A 22023-nucleotide genomic window follows, 5' to 3' on the forward strand; every position below is an offset into this window, starting at 1 on the left:
TGTATTTCCCCATATATAGGCTGCGGCCTATATATGGGTTTTACAAACCAGTGTATGGGGCACGGCCTATGCAGCGATTTATATCATCCCCCTCTGGTACCTTTTTCAATCATCCCCCCTCCCCCCTTACCTTTTTCGGAGCCCCCTCGCAGGACGGCGGATGGCACACGGCTTGAATCTCCAGCAGTGCACGGCAGGCAGCCATACATCTCTTCAGCATCCGGCCTGCCCCGCACCGCTCGCTGAGTGGCTGACGTCAGTTCTCAGGAGTCCCGCGAGAACTGACATCGGACATTCAGCAAGTGGTGCGGGGGCAGTGATCGCGGATGCCTACCTTGCACCACTGGAGACCTGAGCCGTGCGCCATCTAGCAAGGGGGCTCCGACAAAGGTACGGAGGAGGGGGATGATTGAAAACGTCAGGGGGAGGTAACGAAAAATAATACCATGGGATGGCTTATCTTCCAGTTTTTAAGCATAGGTCGCCCTTTTCTGCGGCCTTCACATGGGGCGGCCTGTGCAGAGGGGCGGCCTATATGCTGGAAAATACTGTATGCACCTTGAAGTTGCGCTCTTATTATTTATTACCAACAACAGTAGCAACATGGCATCAAACAACTGGAATAATACGTTCAGCTTTTCTTCACAACAAACAAGTTGCATTTAAGTGGAGATAATATTAAGATAGTTAATAAAGCTGCGGCCAAAGATTTATTCCCAATATAACTGAGCTGTGTGATTATTGGTGGATGGGTGAGGCTGTCAGTAGACAGTGTGAATGCTAATATTATGAAAAACACCAGACTGGTGTGATACAGCTTTAGCTGAGCCGAGGTTATCTGTTATTAATAATTATTAGATGGTGGGGGTAGGTGAAAAAGGGGGTGGGGGAAGAGCAGATGGTGTGAGGGGATATATTAGGTGATTGTAGAGTAAGAATTGCCAAGAATAGGAAAGGTGATAAGAAAGGGTTAATGGACAGAGCTTGTAAGGAAGAAAGGGATGGGGAGGGTTAGAGGAGATGGGGGGATAAAGCAGTGGCAGGATTGGTTGAATGTTTGGTGGTTTGGTGGGTTGGAGGGAGTTTTGTGAAGAAAAGGGAAGAGTAGAGTAGTTTCTTCAGGAACAAATTCTCCCTCCCGTGGGTGGTGGTTGTGTGTTTTGTGTCAGTGTTGGGGGGTTGTTTTTCCAGGTTTTATGTGGAATTGGGAGGGTTTGGCTGAGCTTTTGGGGTTGGGGGAGGTGGTCACAGCTTTTGGAAGGGGGGGGGCGGAAAATGGGGTATCGGCCCACTTGGAGCTGGCAGATCAGCAGTTAATACATAAATACCCATAGGCGACACTGCTGCGAGGGGGAACCATGGCCTGTCACTTCCGTGGGTCCTGTGTGGAGGATGTTATCGAGTTTAAAGACTTAACGGGAGCTAGTATTGACACTGAATATCTCCCTAGGAGTGTGAGCAAAATGCTGTGGGGGTTGTGTGATTACTGGTTGATGGGTGAAGCTGTCAGTGGCAGAGTGTGAATGCTCATGTTATTAGCACCGTATATTCAGGGCTGGTACCCAGACATGGCCCAGCATTGAATATCTTGGGTTAATTCTGCCTGCATCAGTCTGTGTTAAAAAAAAAACCCCCACCAATTGCCACGTTTTGAATATTGACTAGCTACTTTCTGTTATAGAATAGGCACCACAGAGGCACTCTCTAGGAGCCTAATTAGCGGTATAGGCACATTGTTATAGAATTGCTTTCTAAGTGAAGAGCGGGGGGTGTAGGTTCGAGCAGGGGGGGGAGCGATGCTGGCTATCGGGGGGGGGGGGAGGGAGGTGTTCACAAATCGAGTCAACACTCGGTTTGCGAGACAAGTTTTGCTCATCTTGCAAAACACTCGCAAACCGGGTTACTCGCAAACCGAGGTTTGACTGTATATAAAAATATAATACTATACATCAACACTATACATCAACACCACGAGTACCTCCTTCTTTCCATAGTCTTCCTGACTCCCCGAACCTACGTGATCTACTCTTTACTTTCTCCGGAAATGACCAGAGATCTTCTTTTGTAACCCACCTTCTATAACTCTTTTGTAATCTGCCTTGAACCGCAAGGTAATGGCGAAATAGAAGTCTCTAATGTAATGTAACTTCATTCAGGACCAGACCCACTAAATTTTGCCAAGCATCTGAAAGATACACTAGATGGCGCTTGTCCTCCACATTCATTCAGGAATGTCTTATCCCCCCTGAGCAGGAAAGGAAAAGAAGTGAAGAGAAGAGAAAGCTCGGAGGGGGGGGGGGGGGGGGGCGAATCAGTTGCTGGCGCTGCCGAGTCTGATACAGGTGAGGTGGATTTCTCTTCCAGGTCCCTGTGACTTCCCTTTGAAGTGGCTTATTTACTCTGCTGTTCGTGCTCCAGCTCTTCTCAGGTTTCCCAACTTTGCTCCGCCCTCCCCCATCAGAAGATCAGACAAGAAAAAAAAAAAAAGCCATTAGTTGGCTCTCAAACTATTTCAGTCCGCTCTGAACTCTCTGAGTAAAGTCCTGTCTTCGATCACTTGGCATTTTAAGAATGCTGCAAAGATGGCTGTAGCAGCGGCGGTGACGGGCAGGGTGCAGAGGAGTGATTTCCTCGAGGTCCTGGTGAGGGATCGCTGGCACAAAGTTTTGGCAAACTTAGATGGAGAGACTCTCACCTTAAGCTGTGAGGACAGGGGAGAAAATGTCGGCTTCAATGGACTCCCCAATGGGGCATATGGAAACAGCCCGGGTCCCGACTGTGGCAATAGCCCTAAGGGGGTCAGGACTGTGTTCACCGACCTGCCGGAGCAAGTGCCGGAGGCGATTGCCAACAGGAAAAGGTGCATCAAGGTGGTGAAGCAGGAGCTGGGGGGGCTCGGAATCAGCATCAAAGGGGGCAAGGAGAACAAGATGCCCATCCTGATCAGCAAGATCTTCAAGGGGCTGGCGGCGGACCAGACCCAGTCGCTCTACGTGGGCGATGCCATCCTAAGCGTGAACAGCGTTGACCTGCGAGACGCCACGCATGACGAGGCGGTGCAGGCGCTGAAGAAAGCCGGCAAAGAAGTGACCCTGGAAGGTAGGACTGCCTATGGGCTCTAAGATTTTGGAAGGGAAAAAGGGGGTATAACGATGAACAGGGAAAAGCCAAGCCCGCAAATGAAAAATGGGTAAGAACATAGAGAGAGAGAGAGAGAGAAAAAAAATGGTGACAGGTAGCAGGATACACCCCAGACTATAGGACGTTCAGAAAAGAAATAAAAACCACACTTTTCAAGAAATTCCTGAAGCAGCAATAACACCACGACCTCTTAGTAACTCTAAAACTGACATTTGATCTACCCATTACTGCACTAATAATAACAAAAGAATCTCCACTATGACCACCTATTAACTCTCTTACAAACCACCCCACCCTCAACAACCCGCTAAATGTTCATAAGATCTACAACTTACCTCTCTAGCTAATCATTGTAACTCTGTTTTTTAAATTAACCTTTTGTAATCCGCCTTGAACCGCAAGGTAATGGCGGAATAGAAATCCCTAATGTAATGTAATACAGATGTTTCAGGCTTGGTAAATGAAACGGAACACGCTTTAGATGAATGATATCTTTAAGAGATCTTAAACGCTGAGGTTGGCAGCAAAGAGATAGCGATACAAAGAAGAACTGCAGAGGGAATTAAATCACTGTAGTGTGCTGGACGGGCAGGAAACTAAGAAGGATTATTTCCCTATGGCTGCGCGGGACAAAAAAACTTTGCATCATGTGATAGGGTGCAGCTCCTGTCACAAATGCCAGCTCACTTTGTCGGAGAGAAACAGATTCTATAACACCGGGTCTTAATTTGCGATAAGGTTCTTTGGATTCTGAAACAGACTTGATTGCTTGATCTGTCACTGCTCTTTAGCAAGCTCTGCTGCCTTGCAAATGATATTTCCAAACGTGTTAACTAATATTCAGAAGGCAGAAGGGAAGCGCAGATGCCTGGCAATTATGCTGGTGCTTCACCTGAATAGGAGATGGATTCTAGTCTTGGGACGATGCAGGAAATGTGAAAATCTGATGGACTTTGTTGTCATCTTTTTGTTTTGTCGGTTTCTTGCATGAAAGTTGAACTTGACTTACAAGAGAGCTTCCTGTTTCAACAGTGGCATTGAGATCTGAAAACTTGGTTAGGGAGAGGGGAGGAGCTGGTTAAGGAGGGGATAAGCAAGGGGTCATCGCCCTAAAGCAGGGATCTCAAAGTCCCTCCTTGAGGGCCGCAATCCAGTCAGGTTTTCAGGATTTCCCCAATGAATATGCATTCAAAGCAGCGCATGCGCATAGATCTCATGCAGATTCATTGGGGAAATCCTGAAAACCCGACTGGATTGCGGCCCTCCAGGAGGGACTTTGAGACCCCTGCCCTAAAGTCTATGAGCTGTCTTGCAAGCGACAGATTATAGTCACATCTTGTGCATTACACCACACTTGAATTAATGACAGTCTCTATCCCAAAGCTAGTGCCCGGGCAATGGGCACCCTAGGTGAACCTTCAGACTTACATCCCCCCCCAATTGACTTTCATGTCCTTAGCCTGCAGACCACCCCCACCCTCCAGACCTAGATAATTGAACTTAACAATCATGTTTGTCACACAAAAATTCTACAAAAACGCAAGTTCAAGTATGTGCTGATGGTTCTTTGAGTTAATGTGGCTGTCATAATCTATTGTTTTGCTTAGACCAGGGAACTCCGGTCCTCGAGAGCCATATTCCAGTCGGGTTTTCAGGATATCCCCAATGAATATGCATTGAAAGCAGTGCATGCAAATAGATCTCATGCATATTCATTGGGGAAATCCTGAAAACCCGACTGGATTGCAGCCCTTAAGGAGGGACTTTGAGACCCTTGATATACAGGGAATCCTAATAGAGCAGGGGTAGGGAACTCCGGTCCTCGAGAGCCGTATTCCAGTCGGGTTTTCAGGATTTCCCCAATGAATATGCATTGAAAGCAGTGCATGCAAATAGATCTCATGCATATGAGTGTCGGCGCTGTTACCACCAAAGCCAGTGCTAAAAACTGCGCAATAGTTATCTAAAGTTGGGGGTGGGGTAGTATGTGCTGGTGTTGAATAAAAATCACAGAGCCCAGCACCAAGTTTTCTATCTTTACATATTCTGTTCTTGGCAGAGCCTCTTTCTAGAGGTTGTATGGAAAAAAAGGGACCCCCCAGCATTTGTCCAAATAATACAAAAACTTCTGCCTGAAATTTCAGTAGAATATTCTGCCTGAAATTTGAGACAGGATGGAACTCCAGTGTATCCATTTGGCAAAACAGTTGAGCTCTTAATTAATAAAACCCCAGAATTCACTGGGCCGACAGCTCAGTGGCATCGAAGACTTTATGAATGTGTCAAGGTTGACAGAGGACACTTTGAACACAAATTATGAATTAACTAAGAACAAAAGCCCATTATACCAATGTATTTTCAAAGGTCATATTAAATGTTTAAACAATTGCAAAGTATTTTGAAACTATGTTAGGGGATCCCATTTTTTCTAACGGACACTGCGCGGACTCTGTTTGGAAAGGTAGTCAACAGCAAAGCATAGCAAGCAGCCATGACCTTCTCATGTGCAATGGTGCAGAATTAGTTCACTGGCTGTCATCTCTGGTCTTTTCACTTGGCATGTAGATCAAACTGAGCCCCCCTTTTATCAAGCCAAAGTAGGGTGTTTTTTTTTAATACCAGCCGCTGCGGTAAAAGCGCTGACGCTTATAGGAATTCTATGAGTGTTGGATCTTTTACCGCGGCTTGAAAAAAGGGAGCCTGACTTATTATTCTGAATATTATTATCATGATTTGTATGGTACATGGCAAGTGTTTGCAGCACAACCAGAAGAGGAGTAGGGATGGACAATGAACAACCACATGGGAAGCACCAAAATAATACAAGGGTCCAAATGAAAAAAAATTATTTTATTGGAAGACCACCCCGATGATATAAAAATGGACTCAACACAGGACCTTTTTTCGGCAGACCACTGCCTACCTCAGGGGTCATAAAATCTTGCAGAAATGAAGATAAAGCTGTGCCATTTGGGATAATGTTTGCTAAACAATTCTGGGCCAGTCTCAGAATTTAAAGCTTGTGCCCACAGTTCCAAGGGCAGTTTGATTCTTTTGGTGCCTCACCTGTGGTTGTCCCTTGTCCATCTCTACTCGTCTTCTGGTCGTAGATTCCTGTGTAATGATTTTTTTTTCTCCCTCTGGCCTGCAGGTACTTAGGACCTGGTTTGGCCACTGTTGGAAATAGGATACTGGACTTGATGGACCTTCAGTCTGTCCCAGTATGACAATTCTTATGTTATGTTTATTTATGGCAGGTTTAAATGGGTAAGCCTAAAAGCGCCATGCGATATGTGTAACTTATAGGCCCATGCTCCAGCTAAGTGTATACCCTGTTGCTGTTATGCACGTAGGCCTTGATTCTGAAAGCAACGCAAGAAAATAGGTGGCAGTAGGTGCCTTCCGCCACCTAACCTAATTGGTTTAATTGCCTTTAAGCAACGTGGTAATTGACTGTGTCTTTAAAAAACAATTAAAATCCCATTTAAAAGAAAAGATAGGTACCCGCCAGTGCCTACATTTATGGCAGTGTAATCTCATCTACGGAGGCGTCTAGTGGAGCATAAGGTCGACGGAGGTGTGGTTAATTCCGGAAATGACCGTAGGCCGCCGGTATGCGCATCCATAGATGCAATTCGCATTAAACATAGGCGCTGGACATGTAGGCCGTCAAAGCCCTGGCCTACATTTCCGGCGCGTACGTTTGACCTGGCTGCGATTCCACAACCAGTGCCGGCGCTTGGGTTGACATGCAGCTGTCGCCGGTGTTGGAGGCACTGGCCGATACCAGCACCAGTTGCAGAATCTGGCCCTTCAGGCCCAATTCTATACCGTTATACGGTGCCTAAAAATTAGGCACTGACAAGTGCAGCGCTAAGCATGATTCTATAAAAGTTACAAAAACTTTCAAAATATAAAAGACAAAATTTAAAATAATTAAAGATCGAGTGAGGGTGTCTGCTCGTGGGTGTTAAGCTACCGCACAGCATTCTGAAGCTCATAGAAAGTCATATTGGACTCCGCAATTCCCAGATAATAAGTCTTAACATATGAAACTTTACTTTTTGTTTGGTTTCAGCGAATTCTACAGTGTTGAAAGTGCTTGTGACGATTTTGAACTAGTAGCCGGTGAACATAACACCACGGTTATAAGAGCCACGGGTATTAATATTCAATAATTGCTTAACATAATGCTGTCCTGAAGAAGCTCTTAATATTCTGATTAGAGCGAAACGGAGATCTTCCGTCGGGGAGGCAAGCTGGGCGTGACATTTGACCTGAGCTAAGTACCATACAGCATAAGTTAATACGTATACTATTCATTTACTGCTCACAGAGAAAATAAGACATTTATCAATGATAGCCCTGGTATAAGCCTAATAACTATGATAATAACTATATAACTACTATATAACTATATATATTATTATTATTATTATTATTATTATTATTAGGTTCTTATATCCCGCCATACCCAAAGAGTTCTAGGCGGTTTACATTCGTTACATTAGGATCCGGTCTGAACCCGGATTTACAAAAATATATAAAACTATATGGTATCCTCCCTCCCTTTATCCCTCTTTCTTGGAATTCCTCAAACCCTAATACCACCAGATCCTCTCACAAATTAAAATTATCCTTCCCCTCGCTAAAAGGCGTTTCCCACACAGGAAAGCTAGGGACCTCCCTCCACTTCAAAATCACTGAGCTCTGGAACAACCTTGCCACCCCTCTTCGGAACTTGAGCTCTCTCCAAGTTTTCCGCAAACATCTGAAAACCTGGCTTTTCTCAAAAAATGTAAGTCTCCCTCCAACTTAGGAATCAAGGAAACTCTTCTATCTTGGCATCCCAAGTCCTCTAAATTTTCTTCACACTTCTACCTCTAACCCTCTGTTGTAGTTCCTTCCTATTTCTCCTACTGTAAACCGCGTCGAGCTCTACGAACGTGGAGATGATGCGGTATACAAACCTAAGGATTAGATTAGATTAGATTAGATTTGCTCTGGTTATTGGTTTTGGGCACTTGAGATATAGAGTCTTCATCTCTTTTTATGAGCAAGTTGGGACCTTTTTGCTCTACTGTTGGCCTTCTTTTAGTGTTTTGAGTAGTTATACTGCTGATTGATTTGTTGTATAAAACTTAGGCATACTTTCTAGAACCATGCTTACGCATCACTAAGCATTCTAACTTTAGGCGTGCCCTATTTGTGCCAGGGTTTTCTTGGCTTAAATATCTGCGCTTAAGTTAGGTGCCTACTGATGCCCAAGTCCAGAACAGGTGCCTACATAAAATACATGCCCTTGATCTGCCCCCTAACTAAACCTACTTTGTGGTAGGCGCATTGGACTAGGCACCTACTTCAGACTATTAGACACTTACCAAGTTAGGCTCCTCACATCCAATTAAGTTCAATTAAAGACAATTCTGAGGTGTTAAGTGCCATTGGCATTGATTTAGTCGACTAATCAATTAAGTTAGGTGCCTAACTTTAGGTGGATTTTATAGAATTAGAGCCTTAGGGACATATTCTATATATGATGCCTAAAAAATTATCACCCAAAAGGATAGCGCTTAGAGCAATTCTCTTAAATGCCTCCAAAGTTATGCACAGTTTATAGAATCGTGCTCAGCACCCGTACAAATAATTAACATTTAGATCAGTGTCTCGCAAACTGTGTGCCGTGGCACAGTGGTGTGCCACAAAGAGATTCTGAGCGTGCTGCGAGAGATTCCAGAATTTAGTTTTAAAATTTTCTTCATAAGAAATAATTCAGAAAAGAAATATACTCTAGAATAGATGGCGTGTACATCGTGTACGCAAGAGTCTGTCACCACCAGTGTTGGCACCTCTCTTACTTTCCGCCCCACAGTGCACCTTTGTAAATGTTCTCCAGCTCCCTTCTAGCATCACTTCCTGTCATGGGACCAGGATGTGACATCAGAAGGGAGCCGAGAGTGATGTGAGCAGCAGGTGGTAGATGCTATAAGCGTCAGATCCTGAAAGGCATACATAGTGCTGTACATTTAACATTCAATAGACGGTCCCTGCTCTGAAGAGCTTACAATCTAATTTGGACAGATAGGCAGGATATTTCAGGTTTGGGGAGATTCTGGTAGAAGGTATCTGGCAGTGAGTGGGATTTAAGAGTAGCAGCTTCAAAGAAGTGGACTTGTAGCTTGAATTTGAATACTGATAGAGATGGAGTATGATGTATTGACTCTGGCAGCCTCGTCCAGACATACAGCGCGGCACGAAAGAAGGGACAGAGTCTGGAATTGGCGGTGGAGGATACAGATAAGAGGGACTTACTCGATGAATGGCGTTTACAGGGGTGGCATAGGGGAAAATGAGTGATGAGTGATATTTCATACAACCTTTACCCTCGATGGGCAAGTTGGAACAAGGTTTGATTTATGCATATATACTTGGATTCTCAAAAATTCTATGCTTTTGAAATAACCGGTGTAAACATAAATGGGTATTTTCAGGGAGAAAATTTTCAAAGAAACAGTATGTGCGTACTTGACCTTTGAATATGTGTATATAATTCATGTATGCTCTGGCTGCACAAATTATGCAGGCTCTCACAGTGGGCTGTTCCTATTCCTTGGAGCTTTAAGTCACATCAAGACACAAGTGAGAGGAAAGAAAGGGCTTTGAGCTAAGGCGGCAAGAAATCTGCTTTTAAGACAAAGACTGCTTCGCCTAATCCATAAAGCTGCAAGAAATCAAGATTCTGCCCGAAAGGCACTCTATAAAAGAGAAGCAGAGAGTGGGGTGGGGCAGTGGGCAGAGGTCAAACTTCACTATTTACCATTTGACATTTATATTCTGATTGACTTGTGCATGAGCCATTATTCTTCTTTATAAACATCCAATTTTATTCCATATAATCAATGTATACACTTCTCCATCCGTATTTGTGGTTTCCGTATCTGTGGTTTCGATTATTTGCGATTTTTCAGCCGCCGTCTCTGCCCCCCCCCCCCCAAAAAAAAAAAAACGTCATCACTCAAATTTTTTCTGTTTAGTGTTCTGTAGAATACCCTGAAATCCATGGTTGCTTTGCTGCCCTGAAATCGCTGGTTGCTTGCCTGCCCCCTCTAAATTTCTATTCACTCTAGGGGAACGCCATTCATGCCTCTCTCAATATCTATTGGTGATCATGTCTGTCAGTCATGAAGTCCGGCTGAATAGGGCGGGAGCCAGTGGCGACGGGCTTGCACTATAGCCACCTCTTTCTCGTTTACTAATTGTTTGGTTTGGGGTTTATTTTGGATTGGTTGGTTGTTGGTTTTTTTTACCCCCTCCCTCCCTCCACCCCTCTCTTACCACTTTTATTTGTCAAAGAGCTCAACAGCAAAGAGAACAACAAGAACAGCAAAAGAGCAACCCTCCCCCCCCACCCATCCCCGTTCAGTGCCCACGTGCTGGCGGCTGCGGTGCTGATGTTCCTGCAGGATTTGCATAAGTCAGTTCAGCCCGATATTGGCCGCTTTCCCCTCCCCCCACCCCTGTTTTCTGGCAAGCAGCTGCGGGGTTTCCCCTCCCCCCTCCCCAGTTTTATACTGGTACCAGTTCAGTAGCAGCAGGCTGGGGATTCCGAGGATGCAAATGTCCGACCTACTTGGCTTTCAAGAGTTGGGGGAGAGGGTGGTAGCGAGAGTTCGTCTGACAAATTGCTTGCCTGCCCTAAAATCGCTGGTTATTCGCAGTTTCTTTAGTAAAAAATGGTGGCAGATCCCTAAAACCACGAATAAAACTGCCGCAGTGCAGCCCTGCTTTAAACCTGTGGGCTCACACTGCAGGGAAGGTACAGAAAGCAGGGCATGACCAGCTGAGTGTCGGTAAAGGGAAGAGTCTGCTGCCGCCAGGGATAACAGGAGCAGGAGAGTCGGGGCCTGAAAAAAATAAGCACAGTAAAAAAAAAAAAAAAAAACGAAGATAAAACGCATGCGCAGTCCATCTACAGAGAAAGCGGATGGTCTGCGCATGCATGGGGATCGCACACCAGCGATCCGGGCAGGCAGATGGGGACGTTCCTCCGATCGCCCCCATCTGCATATTTTTGTTTTAAGAATTCATCGGACCTGCTCGGATTAGGCCCGATTGGGCAGGTTCGTGAATCTAATCCTTTGAGAAACTCAACAAAGCCTTTCTGCTCCTGTACTTCTGTGTATGTACATTATTTCCATTATTTGCAAAAATGGTGTACTAAATCTAACTAAATTTTAGGCCATCTCCCACAAGGAACATGCTGGGCATTATAGCACATGATACCTTTTGGTCTGTCTTAATTCAGAAAAGTATTAGAAAAGGGTCAGTCTTTTTCCTTTGCACGCTCAGAACATTTGGAGCTCTGGAAAGGAAAAAAAAGGATAGAACCACAGCCCTCACAGATAAAATCAATTTTTTCCCCTCCCCTGACACCATGGCACGTCCACGCTGCTTTTTCAATGTTACGGCCGAATTGTTATGGAGCTGAGGTCTGATGTGGTCCCAAAGACAGCAGAGAACTCTTTGAAACTTTGTACTCATGCGATGGGTTATGGTTACAAAGGTTCTTGTTTCCACAGAGAAATCAAGGATTTTATATTATACCCTCGGGCATCAGGAGGTGCTAATCAAATGTGGAACTACAGGTCCCAGCATTCACTTGGCTATGGAGGTCAGTGTTGAGTCACAGGAGTGGGACTCACAGGAGAGAGGTATTTCTGCCCCAGGCTGGGTTTATTCTAGAGAGGTCCCTGATAGAGAAAGAGGAACTCTCAAGTTCTCCCTAAACATTGGCAGAGGCAGGCCTTGGGAAAACAGACTGATGCCTGTAGCAGCTGGCTGAGGTAAACCACAGCTATATTCTTTGAATGGAGTGAGGCAAACAATAAAGCAAAGTGGGTTGTTGTTGTTTTTTTTTTTCTATGAAAGGGGTATGTGTGCTAATTTCTCCTAGCAAACCAGGCTAGTCTCCCATACATATACCTATGTCATTGCAAGACAACAGAGTGATGATACCATCTGTTAAAAAAGACCAAGTGGGAATCAACAAGATTGAAGGCTTTTTCTATGTGGCACCTTGCTTACGAAACCAACTTCCAAACTATCTACACTTAGGGCTGGATTCTGTATAGGAAACCCAGCCTCAGCAGCCGCCCAAGCAAATTTCCCTGCAGTGATCAGTTTAGTAGCCGTGGCAGGGAACCCATCCCCCCTGCAAAGTTGCCTGGCAGGAGGGATGCCCCCTCCCTCCTGCTGGAACCCCTGAAGTCCCCCACCCCTGAATCTTCATGACAGGAGAAGTGCCCAATTTCTCCTACCACCACACCCTCGAGACATCCCCGGCAGTAGGAATGCCCACTCCCTCCTGCCACTGGCTCCATCATCCCCCAAAGCCCCCCAAACACTCGCCGACTCCACCCCTGCCATACCCCGACACCCTAAGATCCTCATGACACTCCTTGAATGCCTCCTGACACCCCAAGGTCCCCCTGTCACCATCCAAACCCACCGAATGCCCCCGTACCTTTGTCTGATGGCCGGCAAGAGGGATGCCTAAAATGCACCTAACACATAGCATACCTATACTCCACCCTTAACCACACCTACTTTTCAGCTAGACATGGGTAGGTCCCTTTGTAGGCATCGCTAAGCGCTATACCGATATCTGCATGCAACTTAATGTTTTATCATTTTTTAAAAATAATGTTTTAGTGGTGTTTTCAATTAAAATGCCAATTAACCTCATTAAAAAGAATTAAGTGGCACATGGAAATTGGCTAGGTGCCACTAGGCACCCCCATGTACAGAATTTCCCTACTTACTGCCTTCTCTAGAAGTAGTACCACAAGTCTACCACGAGAGGTGGTGGCAGCTATTTTTACCATAGAGCCACTAGAGGCAGGAGCGGCTGGGGAGAGGAAGGGTTCTCTTCACTCCTAGCACCCTGCTAGAGCACAAGGGAAATCAAAGAGGCCCAGAATGGAGGCGTAGCCTAGCAGTTAGAGCAGTAGGCATGATATTCAAGTATGCCTGGTTCATGTCCCACTGCTGTACCTTTCTGCCCTTCTAGCCTAGGTGCCCTGTGATAAAATGGCCACATTTAAATTGGTCACAAGTCCTTTTTTTCAGCCTCCACATGCTGAGGAAAGTAAGATCTTACTTTCGCCAAAAACATTTCGCCGTCCTCGTCCAATCCATCATCCTCTCCAAACTTGACTACTGCAATGCCATTTACTTATGCCTAACAAAAAAAAGAAGTCTTCAAAGACTCCAGCTTATCCAGAATACTGCAGCCAAGTTGATCTTTTGCAAAACGCAAATCTGACCATGCCTCCCTACTCCTGTCCAATCTTCACTGGCTCCCAGTGATTTCCAGAACCCATTTCAAATGCTCCTGCCTGGCTTTTAAGATCATTCACTCTTAAAATCTCTTACTCTTAGCAACACTTTTATCTATCAAATGTTATCTAAAACCCATAATTTCACCATATTCTTATCTCCTAAAGACCTCCACTTCTCTTTGGTAACTCTTTATCCAATGTTTATTACCTTAAAAAATTCTATGTCATCGCTTATTCTATTCCTTTTAATTTGAATGTAATTCTTGTTTTTAGTTTGAATGTAATCCGCCTTGAACCGCAAGGTAATGGCGGAATAGAAATCACTAATGTAATGTAATTCACGGCATCCTTCCTCCCCCTAATCCCACTATCCTTTAACTCCTCGAGTCCTGACTCCACCAGACCCGCCCAAAGATATAAACTATCCTTCCCCTCTCTACGCGGTCTTCTCTATGCAGGTAAACTGGAAAAATCTCTTCTCTTCAAAATCACAGGGCTCTGGAACGACCTTACTATCCCGTTGCGGAACCTGGGCTCTCTCCAACTATTCCGCAAGCAACTGAAAACTTGGCTCTTCTCTAACGTGTCATTCTATTTTCCCCCTTACTCTTCCATTCTATATATAAGCTCATGTAAACCTTTTCCTTTCTCTCCTTATATTTTTAAGTTCTTGTAAACCGTGCCGAGCTCCACTTCCGTGGAGAGGATGCGGTATATAAACTTAAGGTTTAGTTTAACATAGCATGAGACAGTAGATCTTGCGCCTTTGAAATATCTGTCATGTTATGTACAATCTTACATCCTGCTGAATCCTCATTAATGAGATTTCTAGGCGGGAAACTGGCAATATATTGTTACATAGAATTTTGTATGGAGCTACTGTAAATATGTTACAAAGAATTGTACAAGCGGCATAAATTTATCAAAATTGTTATCAAATTGTACATACAGTTTGAGGTAATATATCATAAATAGAAGTTGACCTCTAACGTTGTCTTTGTTTTGGGTGACTTGTATTATCAGTCTGAGTCGTTTTGGACGCCTGGTGGAGAATTCTTCACATTTGTTAATGCTATTGTTATTCTGTGTTCTTTTGAACACCCATATTGTTGGCTTTATATTTCTTCTCATATATAAAATCAATAAAACTTTTTGAACAGTAAAAAAAAAAAAAAAAAGCCAAGTTTTGTAGATTTTTGCAAAACCATTGTGCAAATTCCGGTGCGAAGCGAGTTCCACACTTTTGCTATTTTGTGGCTGAACAATTTGCTGTGAGATATCTTGTATTTTATATCTCTCAGAATTCGGAATGGTAGGGTCTGGTTGTTAGAGTCGCGTCGTTCCGCAGTTCTATCTAATAGGCCTCTCGTGCGGTACACATTATTTTGTATGCTTTTGGCAATATTTAATTGGTTTTGAGTATTCTGCACATGTTACTTTTATGTAAACTGCTTAGAAGCCTTATAGGCAAACTTGCGGTATATCAAATGCCAAATAAAGATCAAGATAAGTAAATCCGGGGAAGCTAATAGGGACATCACCATATAGCGTTTTAATTGCTAAGCAGCATAGTTCGAATTCTGTTGTTACACCGTCTCTGCCTTCGCCGTACATCAATCAACCAGTTCTAAGAAAAGAATGGGAATAACTCTGAAGCTGGAACATGCCCTGGCTAATGATTGTTACTGTAGAAACCAGCTCCAAATGGGTGTACTGTAAATAAAACAATTGTCGCTTGGAATGAGATTACAGGATCTAGAGAAGCAATTTATGTGGCAATATTTAAGCATTTCCTAATCTCTTCTATTATATCAGTAAATACTGTCCGAATGGGGGATAGAGACATGCGAACCATCCCACTGCATTTTAGTGATTTTTTTTTTTTTTGGGGGGGGGGTTTATTTCTCACATTTTTTCACTTAGCACTGTTGTGCACTAGTTCAATTTAGTTGGGTAACCCAGGGATGTTTCACAAATAAATACCTTTGTGGGTCTTGATTGTGACAGCTGGTGCTTTGAGGACTTGTTCCTATACGCAGGCTGTGAGACTGAGGGTATCCCACTCACACTTATTAATTAGTAATAGGTTGGCCTGGTTGGTTTGCTTGTCTCTATCCTCCATTGTGTTCTTTTGGGTTAGGGGGAACTTTTTGGTTTTGACTGTTAACTCTTTTGGCATCAGAGCATTTTTTTTTTTTTCTTATAACAATTTTATTGATATCATATACACATCTAGCGGAATAATCACAGCTATAATCCTAATACGGTAACCATAATAACATGTTTTGTCATATTCCCTCCACCCTCTTTTACGAAGCTTCAGCGGTATGAGCTCCGACGCTCATAGGAATTCTATGAGCGTCGGAGCTGTTACCCCCACGGCTGGCGCTAAAAACCGTACTATGGTTTTGTAAAAAAAAAGGGGGGTAAATAAATAAATTTAAAATAAATGAATTCAAATTAAGGGTCCTTTAATTAAGGTGCGCTAACCGATTTAGCATGCGCTAAAAATTAGTGCGTGCTAAATGCTAAGATGGCCATAGGTTTCAGGTTTCAAGTTTATTTAAAAATTTGATATATCACCTTATCAGAATTCATAATATAAAAATGTGTATTAAAAGAGCGTACGATAAAAACAAATTACAAATGATGCTACAAACATTCGAACGCACTGACAAACATTAACTTACCGATACAGGATGGAAAAGGGCAGAAATACAATTTGTATAAAGAAAAAGAGGGGGAGAAGGACCAAAATAAAAGGAAGGGGAGCAATAAAATAAATAGTCTAGTATTTTGTAAAATAGGCTAAAAATGATAAAAAAAAATGGCAAGGAACTGATTTCCATTACCGTCCTTAGAAGGACTATTATACACCGAAAGCGTCTTTAAAAAGAAAGGCCTTCAAGTTACTTTTAAATTTATCAAGGGATGTAATTTCTCTTATATAATTTGGTGCTGAGTTCCAGATGGTAGGGGCCGTAACAGAAAAAAATGCTAGTACGCATAGTGTTAATGTATCTTAAAGAAGGGATGGAGAGCAAGTTTTGATTAGATGAGCGTAATGTACGATGGGGGGGGTAAGTGGGATAAGTAGTCTGTTAATAAAATCGGGTTGGCCGGAAGTTATGGACTTGTTATGGTCTTGTAATGGATGTCTTAGCATTTAGCGCACACTAATCTTTAGTGCACGCTAAACCAGTTAGCGCACCTAAATAAAAGGACCCCTAAATAAATACATTTTATATATATATAGTACATGCATTTTATATATATATAGTACATGCACATTTTATATATATAGTACATGCATATAGTATATGCATATAGTACTATATGCATATAGTACTATATGCATATAGTACATACATATAATACTATATGCATATAGTACATGCATATTTTATATATATATAGTACATACATTTTATATATATAGTACATGCAGAAAAAAAGGAATTCCTTATTGTGTATGTGGATATACTGTAAACCGCCTAAGAACTAGAAATTATGAAAAGAAATGTTTGCACTCTAAGACTCATGCCTTTGCTCTTGGGAGCTGTCAGTAGCTGAGTATCAATGTTTTTCTGACAGAAGGAAGGAAATACTTTCAGGGGTAATTTTAGAGCAATTTTTACCTGCATGTGGCTACTAGCACCCTGAGCTAGAGTTCTGCCCTGTGTGAGGCACAGCCTAGCACCCCTGATGCTAACTGATTCACGCTGTCGCATCCACTCTCTGCCCCCCAGACATCCCTCTGAGTAAAACTCGGGGGGGGGGGGGGGTTTAGCATGTGGTTTGCATGTGCACATTGAGGCTTTACTGCGTCCCACAGTTGCCTTTTTTTTTATTTTTTTTTGCAAATCATTTTTATTAAAGTCAACCGGAGGAACAAACAGGATACAGGATAAGCAGATGCATAACAGAAGTGGCTGTAAGCAATGCAAAACAAGCACCATCGGCATAGGAGATATGAACAACATAACAACCATATGTAATAACTGTGGTACATGCACGCTAGCGCTTACTGCAGCTTAGTAGAAGGGCCCCTTTGTAATTTGCCTAAGAAAAGCAGGAGGACAAATCTATACGTAGAATGGGGTAAAACCAGGGCTGGGTCATCCTGAATATATATGTCTGAATATTTATTTATTTTAGGATTTATATACCACTTATTACCTAAGTGGTTTACATTCAGGTACTCAAGCATTTCTCCCTATCTGTCCCGGTGGGCTTACATTATTTCTAATGCACCTGGAGCAATGGGGGATTAAGTGACTTGCCCAGGGTCACAAGGAGCAGCATGGGATTTGAACCCACAACCACAGGGTGCTGAGGCTGTACCTCTAACCTCTGTGCCACACACTCGTTAGTAACCTCCCCCTAGGAAGCAATGAAACAAAGACTGAAGGCTTACCCTGAAGTGCATCGAACTCTCTCGTGTCCTTGGTTAACCATAAAAGACTTTACTACTTAACTGATATTTCAGTTTCTATGTAATCAAAGAACAAAAACTATGAATGAGAATCTTTCACTCAGTTTCAGATGTCGGAATATATTTATTTTCTCACACTGAACATAACCAAGGCCAAAACATGTGTCTTGGGAACGAGGGACTGATTTTAAGGCCACGCCTGAGTGTCTGATTTAGCCAACCGGATTTCAGACAGCTAAACAAGCTTATTTTCAGCTAAGCCAACTTACCTAAACTTGCAAGTAAAAATCGGCTTTCACCCAGCCACACAAAATTTGAGCTAGTATGCTTAGACTCACTTTGAAATACCTGTGTTCTGGTGATTTTAGACACCTAACTGTGAATCAAGTGTGACTTAACTTGTCCTCTGTTTCCAAAGTCACCCATTGTGCATGGAAAAGTAAAACACAGTGAAACTAGGTAACTTAATTTACCCAATCAATTCTGCCAAAATTTCAATGGAGATAACCTAACCACCTACCGGTAATTTCAAAAATGAGCCAGCTAGATCATTTGAAACTGCACCCATAAATGATAAAGAAACATGAGTGGAAAGTGTAATCCCTAATTTAAAATGGTGAATGCCGCTATGATATGGGGAGATGGTAGGCTCTAGTTTTTAAAATGGAATAGGAGGGCACTTGGAGCATTGTTTTTGCTTTTGCTCTTGTTCAGTAATCTATGAGGGGGCCACTGAAAAGTTCTCAGCCCAATCAAGAAGAGAATGGAGCCATGAAACTTACAAATTATTCCACACTTTTCTTGACAATTTTAGATTAATTTCATATCAGTGAAACGAAAAGCATCAAGAAAAGCGGGCAATAACTTGTAAGTTTCATGGCTCCACATCATTGTCTTTTTGGCTGGGCTGAGAACTTTTCAGTGACCCCCTTGTATGATGACAAGTAAAGAGAGATTAGGTTCTTACCTTGCTAGTATCTTTTCTAATAGATGGGTGTGTCATTCTAGACCAGGGGTCCCCAAAGTTCCTCCTTGAGGGCCAAATCCAGTCGGGGTTTCAGGATTTCCCCAATGAATATGCATGAGATCTATGTGCATGCACTGCTTTCAATGCATATTCATTGGGGAAATCCTGAAACCCCGACTGGATTCGGCCCTCAAGGAGGGACTTTGGGGACCCCTGTTCTAGACAGTAAGGTGTTCTCCCCAAGCTCACGAACCATGCAGAAGGAATCTGTTCTAGGTTTTCATGCCTCCTCTTTCTCCAAAGGGCCCAGTTCGTACCAATAATAATAATAATAATCAGTTTATATACCGCAAGGCCATAAAGTTCTATGCGGTTTACAATAGTTTAAAAAAAAACAATAAAAGAAGTTGAATAGAACTATAAAAGTTAAAAACCAATAATTAGAGATAAAATAGTGCATAATAAAATTTTTACGAATTAGCTGCCTAAATACTTCGAAAACAGATATGTTTATAGATGTCTCCTAAATTCCCTATAAATGTCAGTAAGCAAAAGCAATTGTTCTAAATCCTTACCCCATAATGCTGCTTGATATGAAAAAAGATTTTGATGATGGTTTTAAAGTTTACATCCTATAAAAGGCGGAAAAACAAAATTCAGATGTAAGTTTCTCTTATGTCTGTTGGTTGCAAAAGAGAAAAGCTCAATTCTATATTTGGGAGCTAAACCAAACAAAGCCTTAAAACAGAAGCAACCAAACCTAAACTTCACCCACTCCTCCATTGGCAGCCAATGCAGTACTCGATAGGAGGGTGTTACGTGATCATATTTCTTCAACCTAAAAATCAGCCTGACCACTGCATTTTGTACTATTCGCAATTGTTGCATATTCTTCTGGCAAATTGCCAAATAAGCAATATTGCAGCAATCAAGCTGGCTTAGTATAAGAGACTGTACCAAAACTCTAAATGATGAAACATAGAAGCATAGAAAATGATGGCAGAAAAGGGCTATAGCCCACCAAGTCTACCCATTCCAAGTATCCGCCCCCCTGAATTTACTTCCCTAAAGATCCCACGTGAGCATCCCATTTGCTCTTAAAATCCGTCACGCTGCTGGCCTCAATCACCTGCAGTGGGAGTCTGTTCCACTGATCCACCACTCTTTTGGTGAAGAAGTACTTTCTGGAGTCTCCATGAAACTTCCCTCCCCTGATTTTCAGCGGATGTCCTCTGGTGGTCGAGGGTCCCCTGAGACAGAAGATATCATCTTCTGACTCGATGCGACCCGTGATGTACTTAAACGTTTCAATCATGTCTCCCCTCTCTCTTCGTTCCTCAAGTGAGTACAGCCGCAACTTCTTTGGTCTTTCTTCATACGTGAGATCCTTTAGCCCCAAGACCATCCTGGTGGCCATTCGCTGAACCGACTCGATCCTCAGCACGTCCTTACGGTAGTGTGGTCTCCAGAATTGAACACAGTACTCCATGTGAGGCCTCTCCATGGATCTGTACAGCGGCATAATGACTTCAGGTCTCCTGCTGACAAAACCTCTATGGATACAACCCATCATTTGTCTTGCCTTGGAGGAAGCCTTCTCCACTTGATTGGCAGCCTTCATGTCTTCACTAATGATCACCCCTAGATCACGTTCCGCCGTGGTCCTAACCAAGGTCTCACCATTTAGTGTATAAGTTCTGCGTGGGTTTCTCTTACCCAGGTGCATTACCTTGCATTTTTTAGCATTGAAGCCTAGCTGCCAAGTCGTTGAGCATCGTTCCAGCAGCAGTAGGTCCTGTGTCAAAATACGCCCTAACGGACCGAAGCTTCCAAAGAGTAAAGACACCCTTTCTGACCAAAGAATCCACCTGTTTCTTCATAGTCAAGCCCTAGTCCAGTATTATTCCCAAAACCTTAATGGTAGATTTAATAGGATGGCTGAATTTATTTATACACAATGATGTTTTAGTATCAAACGGGTGCGGTGAAGCTACAAAAAACTTTGTTTTTTCTGAGTTAAGCTTCAGTCTAAATTCAGTCATCCATTATAGGAACACATAAGAAGGAGAGGTATGGGGAGACTCCCCAAACTAGGGTTACCATATTTGTGAAGATATTAAAAAAAGGATACATGTCCTCGCCCCTGGTCTTTCCCTTTCCCTAGGCAGTTGCCAGCTGTGTGCAGTCAGAGTCGTAGCAAGATAAGCGAAGTTACTTACCTGTAACGTAGATGACGTCACCAAAAGTGTGGCTGACTTATACTGCTTGTCCATGGAGAATAATTGCACCCCGTGCAACTTGCCTTCCATGGCACACCCCCCCATTCCCTTCTCGTGCTGCACCCATGCTATATCAGACTTTCAGTTATGAGTTTTGTACTTCAAAATTAAAAATACAATTCTTTTTTCTACCTTTGCTGTCTAGCTGTTTAATTTTTCTAATCATGTTGGTCCCAGCTTCTGCTTTCCTCTTTTCTCTGACTTCTCTTAAATCTCTTGCCAGGGTTTTGTGTTCGTCATTTTTCCTCTTTCCTCCTGTCTTCTTCATCTCCTCTACTACATGTTTCATGTTTATTAAAATTTGATGAAAACGCTTATAACATAGGGCTCCTTTTACAAAAGTGCGTTAGGGCCTTAACTTGCAGAATAGCGCACGCTAAAATGCCGCGTGCGGTAGCCGCTACCGCCTTCTCTTGAGCAGGCGGTAGTTTTTCGGGTAACGCACGAATCCGGTGCGTGCGCTAAAAACGCTAGCGCACCTTTGTGAAAGGAGCCCATAGTTTCAAAGTGAATTACAAATATAAAAAAGCGGTAATAAGAACATTTCACAAATATGTTAACAAAAAATAGACAGACTTACAGATAACAATGGGAGAGGGGGTGGAACTCCAAAAATGTTAGGAAAAAGATAACAATGAAGGATCAAGCAATGTGGAGGGGCTAAGAGCAGAAGCAAAAATGTTTTTTAAAAAAGACCTACAAAAATAAGTTTGATTGGTGAATTTTAATTTCCGGAAGCATCTTTAAAAAGAAACGTTTTCAGAAAAACTTTTAAGCTCATCTAGAGCGGATTCTCCTCTAATATATCCAGGTAAAGAATTCCATAATTGAGGCACAGCTATTGAAAATATTTCTGCTTGT

General features: G+C 42.9%; 1 protein-coding gene across 1 annotated transcript in view; it reads left to right on the top strand.

Annotated features, from left to right (window-relative positions):
- The first annotated feature begins 2421 nt into the window (after nucleotides 1–2421).
- The window catches only part of SNTB1 (syntrophin beta 1), a 263297-nt gene continuing 243695 nt past the window's right edge, over nucleotides 2422–22023 (top strand). The window contains exon 1 of the mRNA XM_033933947.1: nucleotides 2422–3099. Coding sequence (XP_033789838.1) covers nucleotides 2583–3099 — 517 coding nt within the window. The 5' untranslated portion in view covers nucleotides 2422–2582. The remainder of the gene's footprint in view (nucleotides 3100–22023) is intronic.

The sequence above is a fragment of the Geotrypetes seraphini genome, chromosome 2, assembly GCF_902459505.1.
Source record: "Geotrypetes seraphini chromosome 2, aGeoSer1.1, whole genome shotgun sequence".
In the NCBI taxonomy this organism is placed as follows: Eukaryota; Metazoa; Chordata; class Amphibia; order Gymnophiona; family Dermophiidae; genus Geotrypetes; species Geotrypetes seraphini.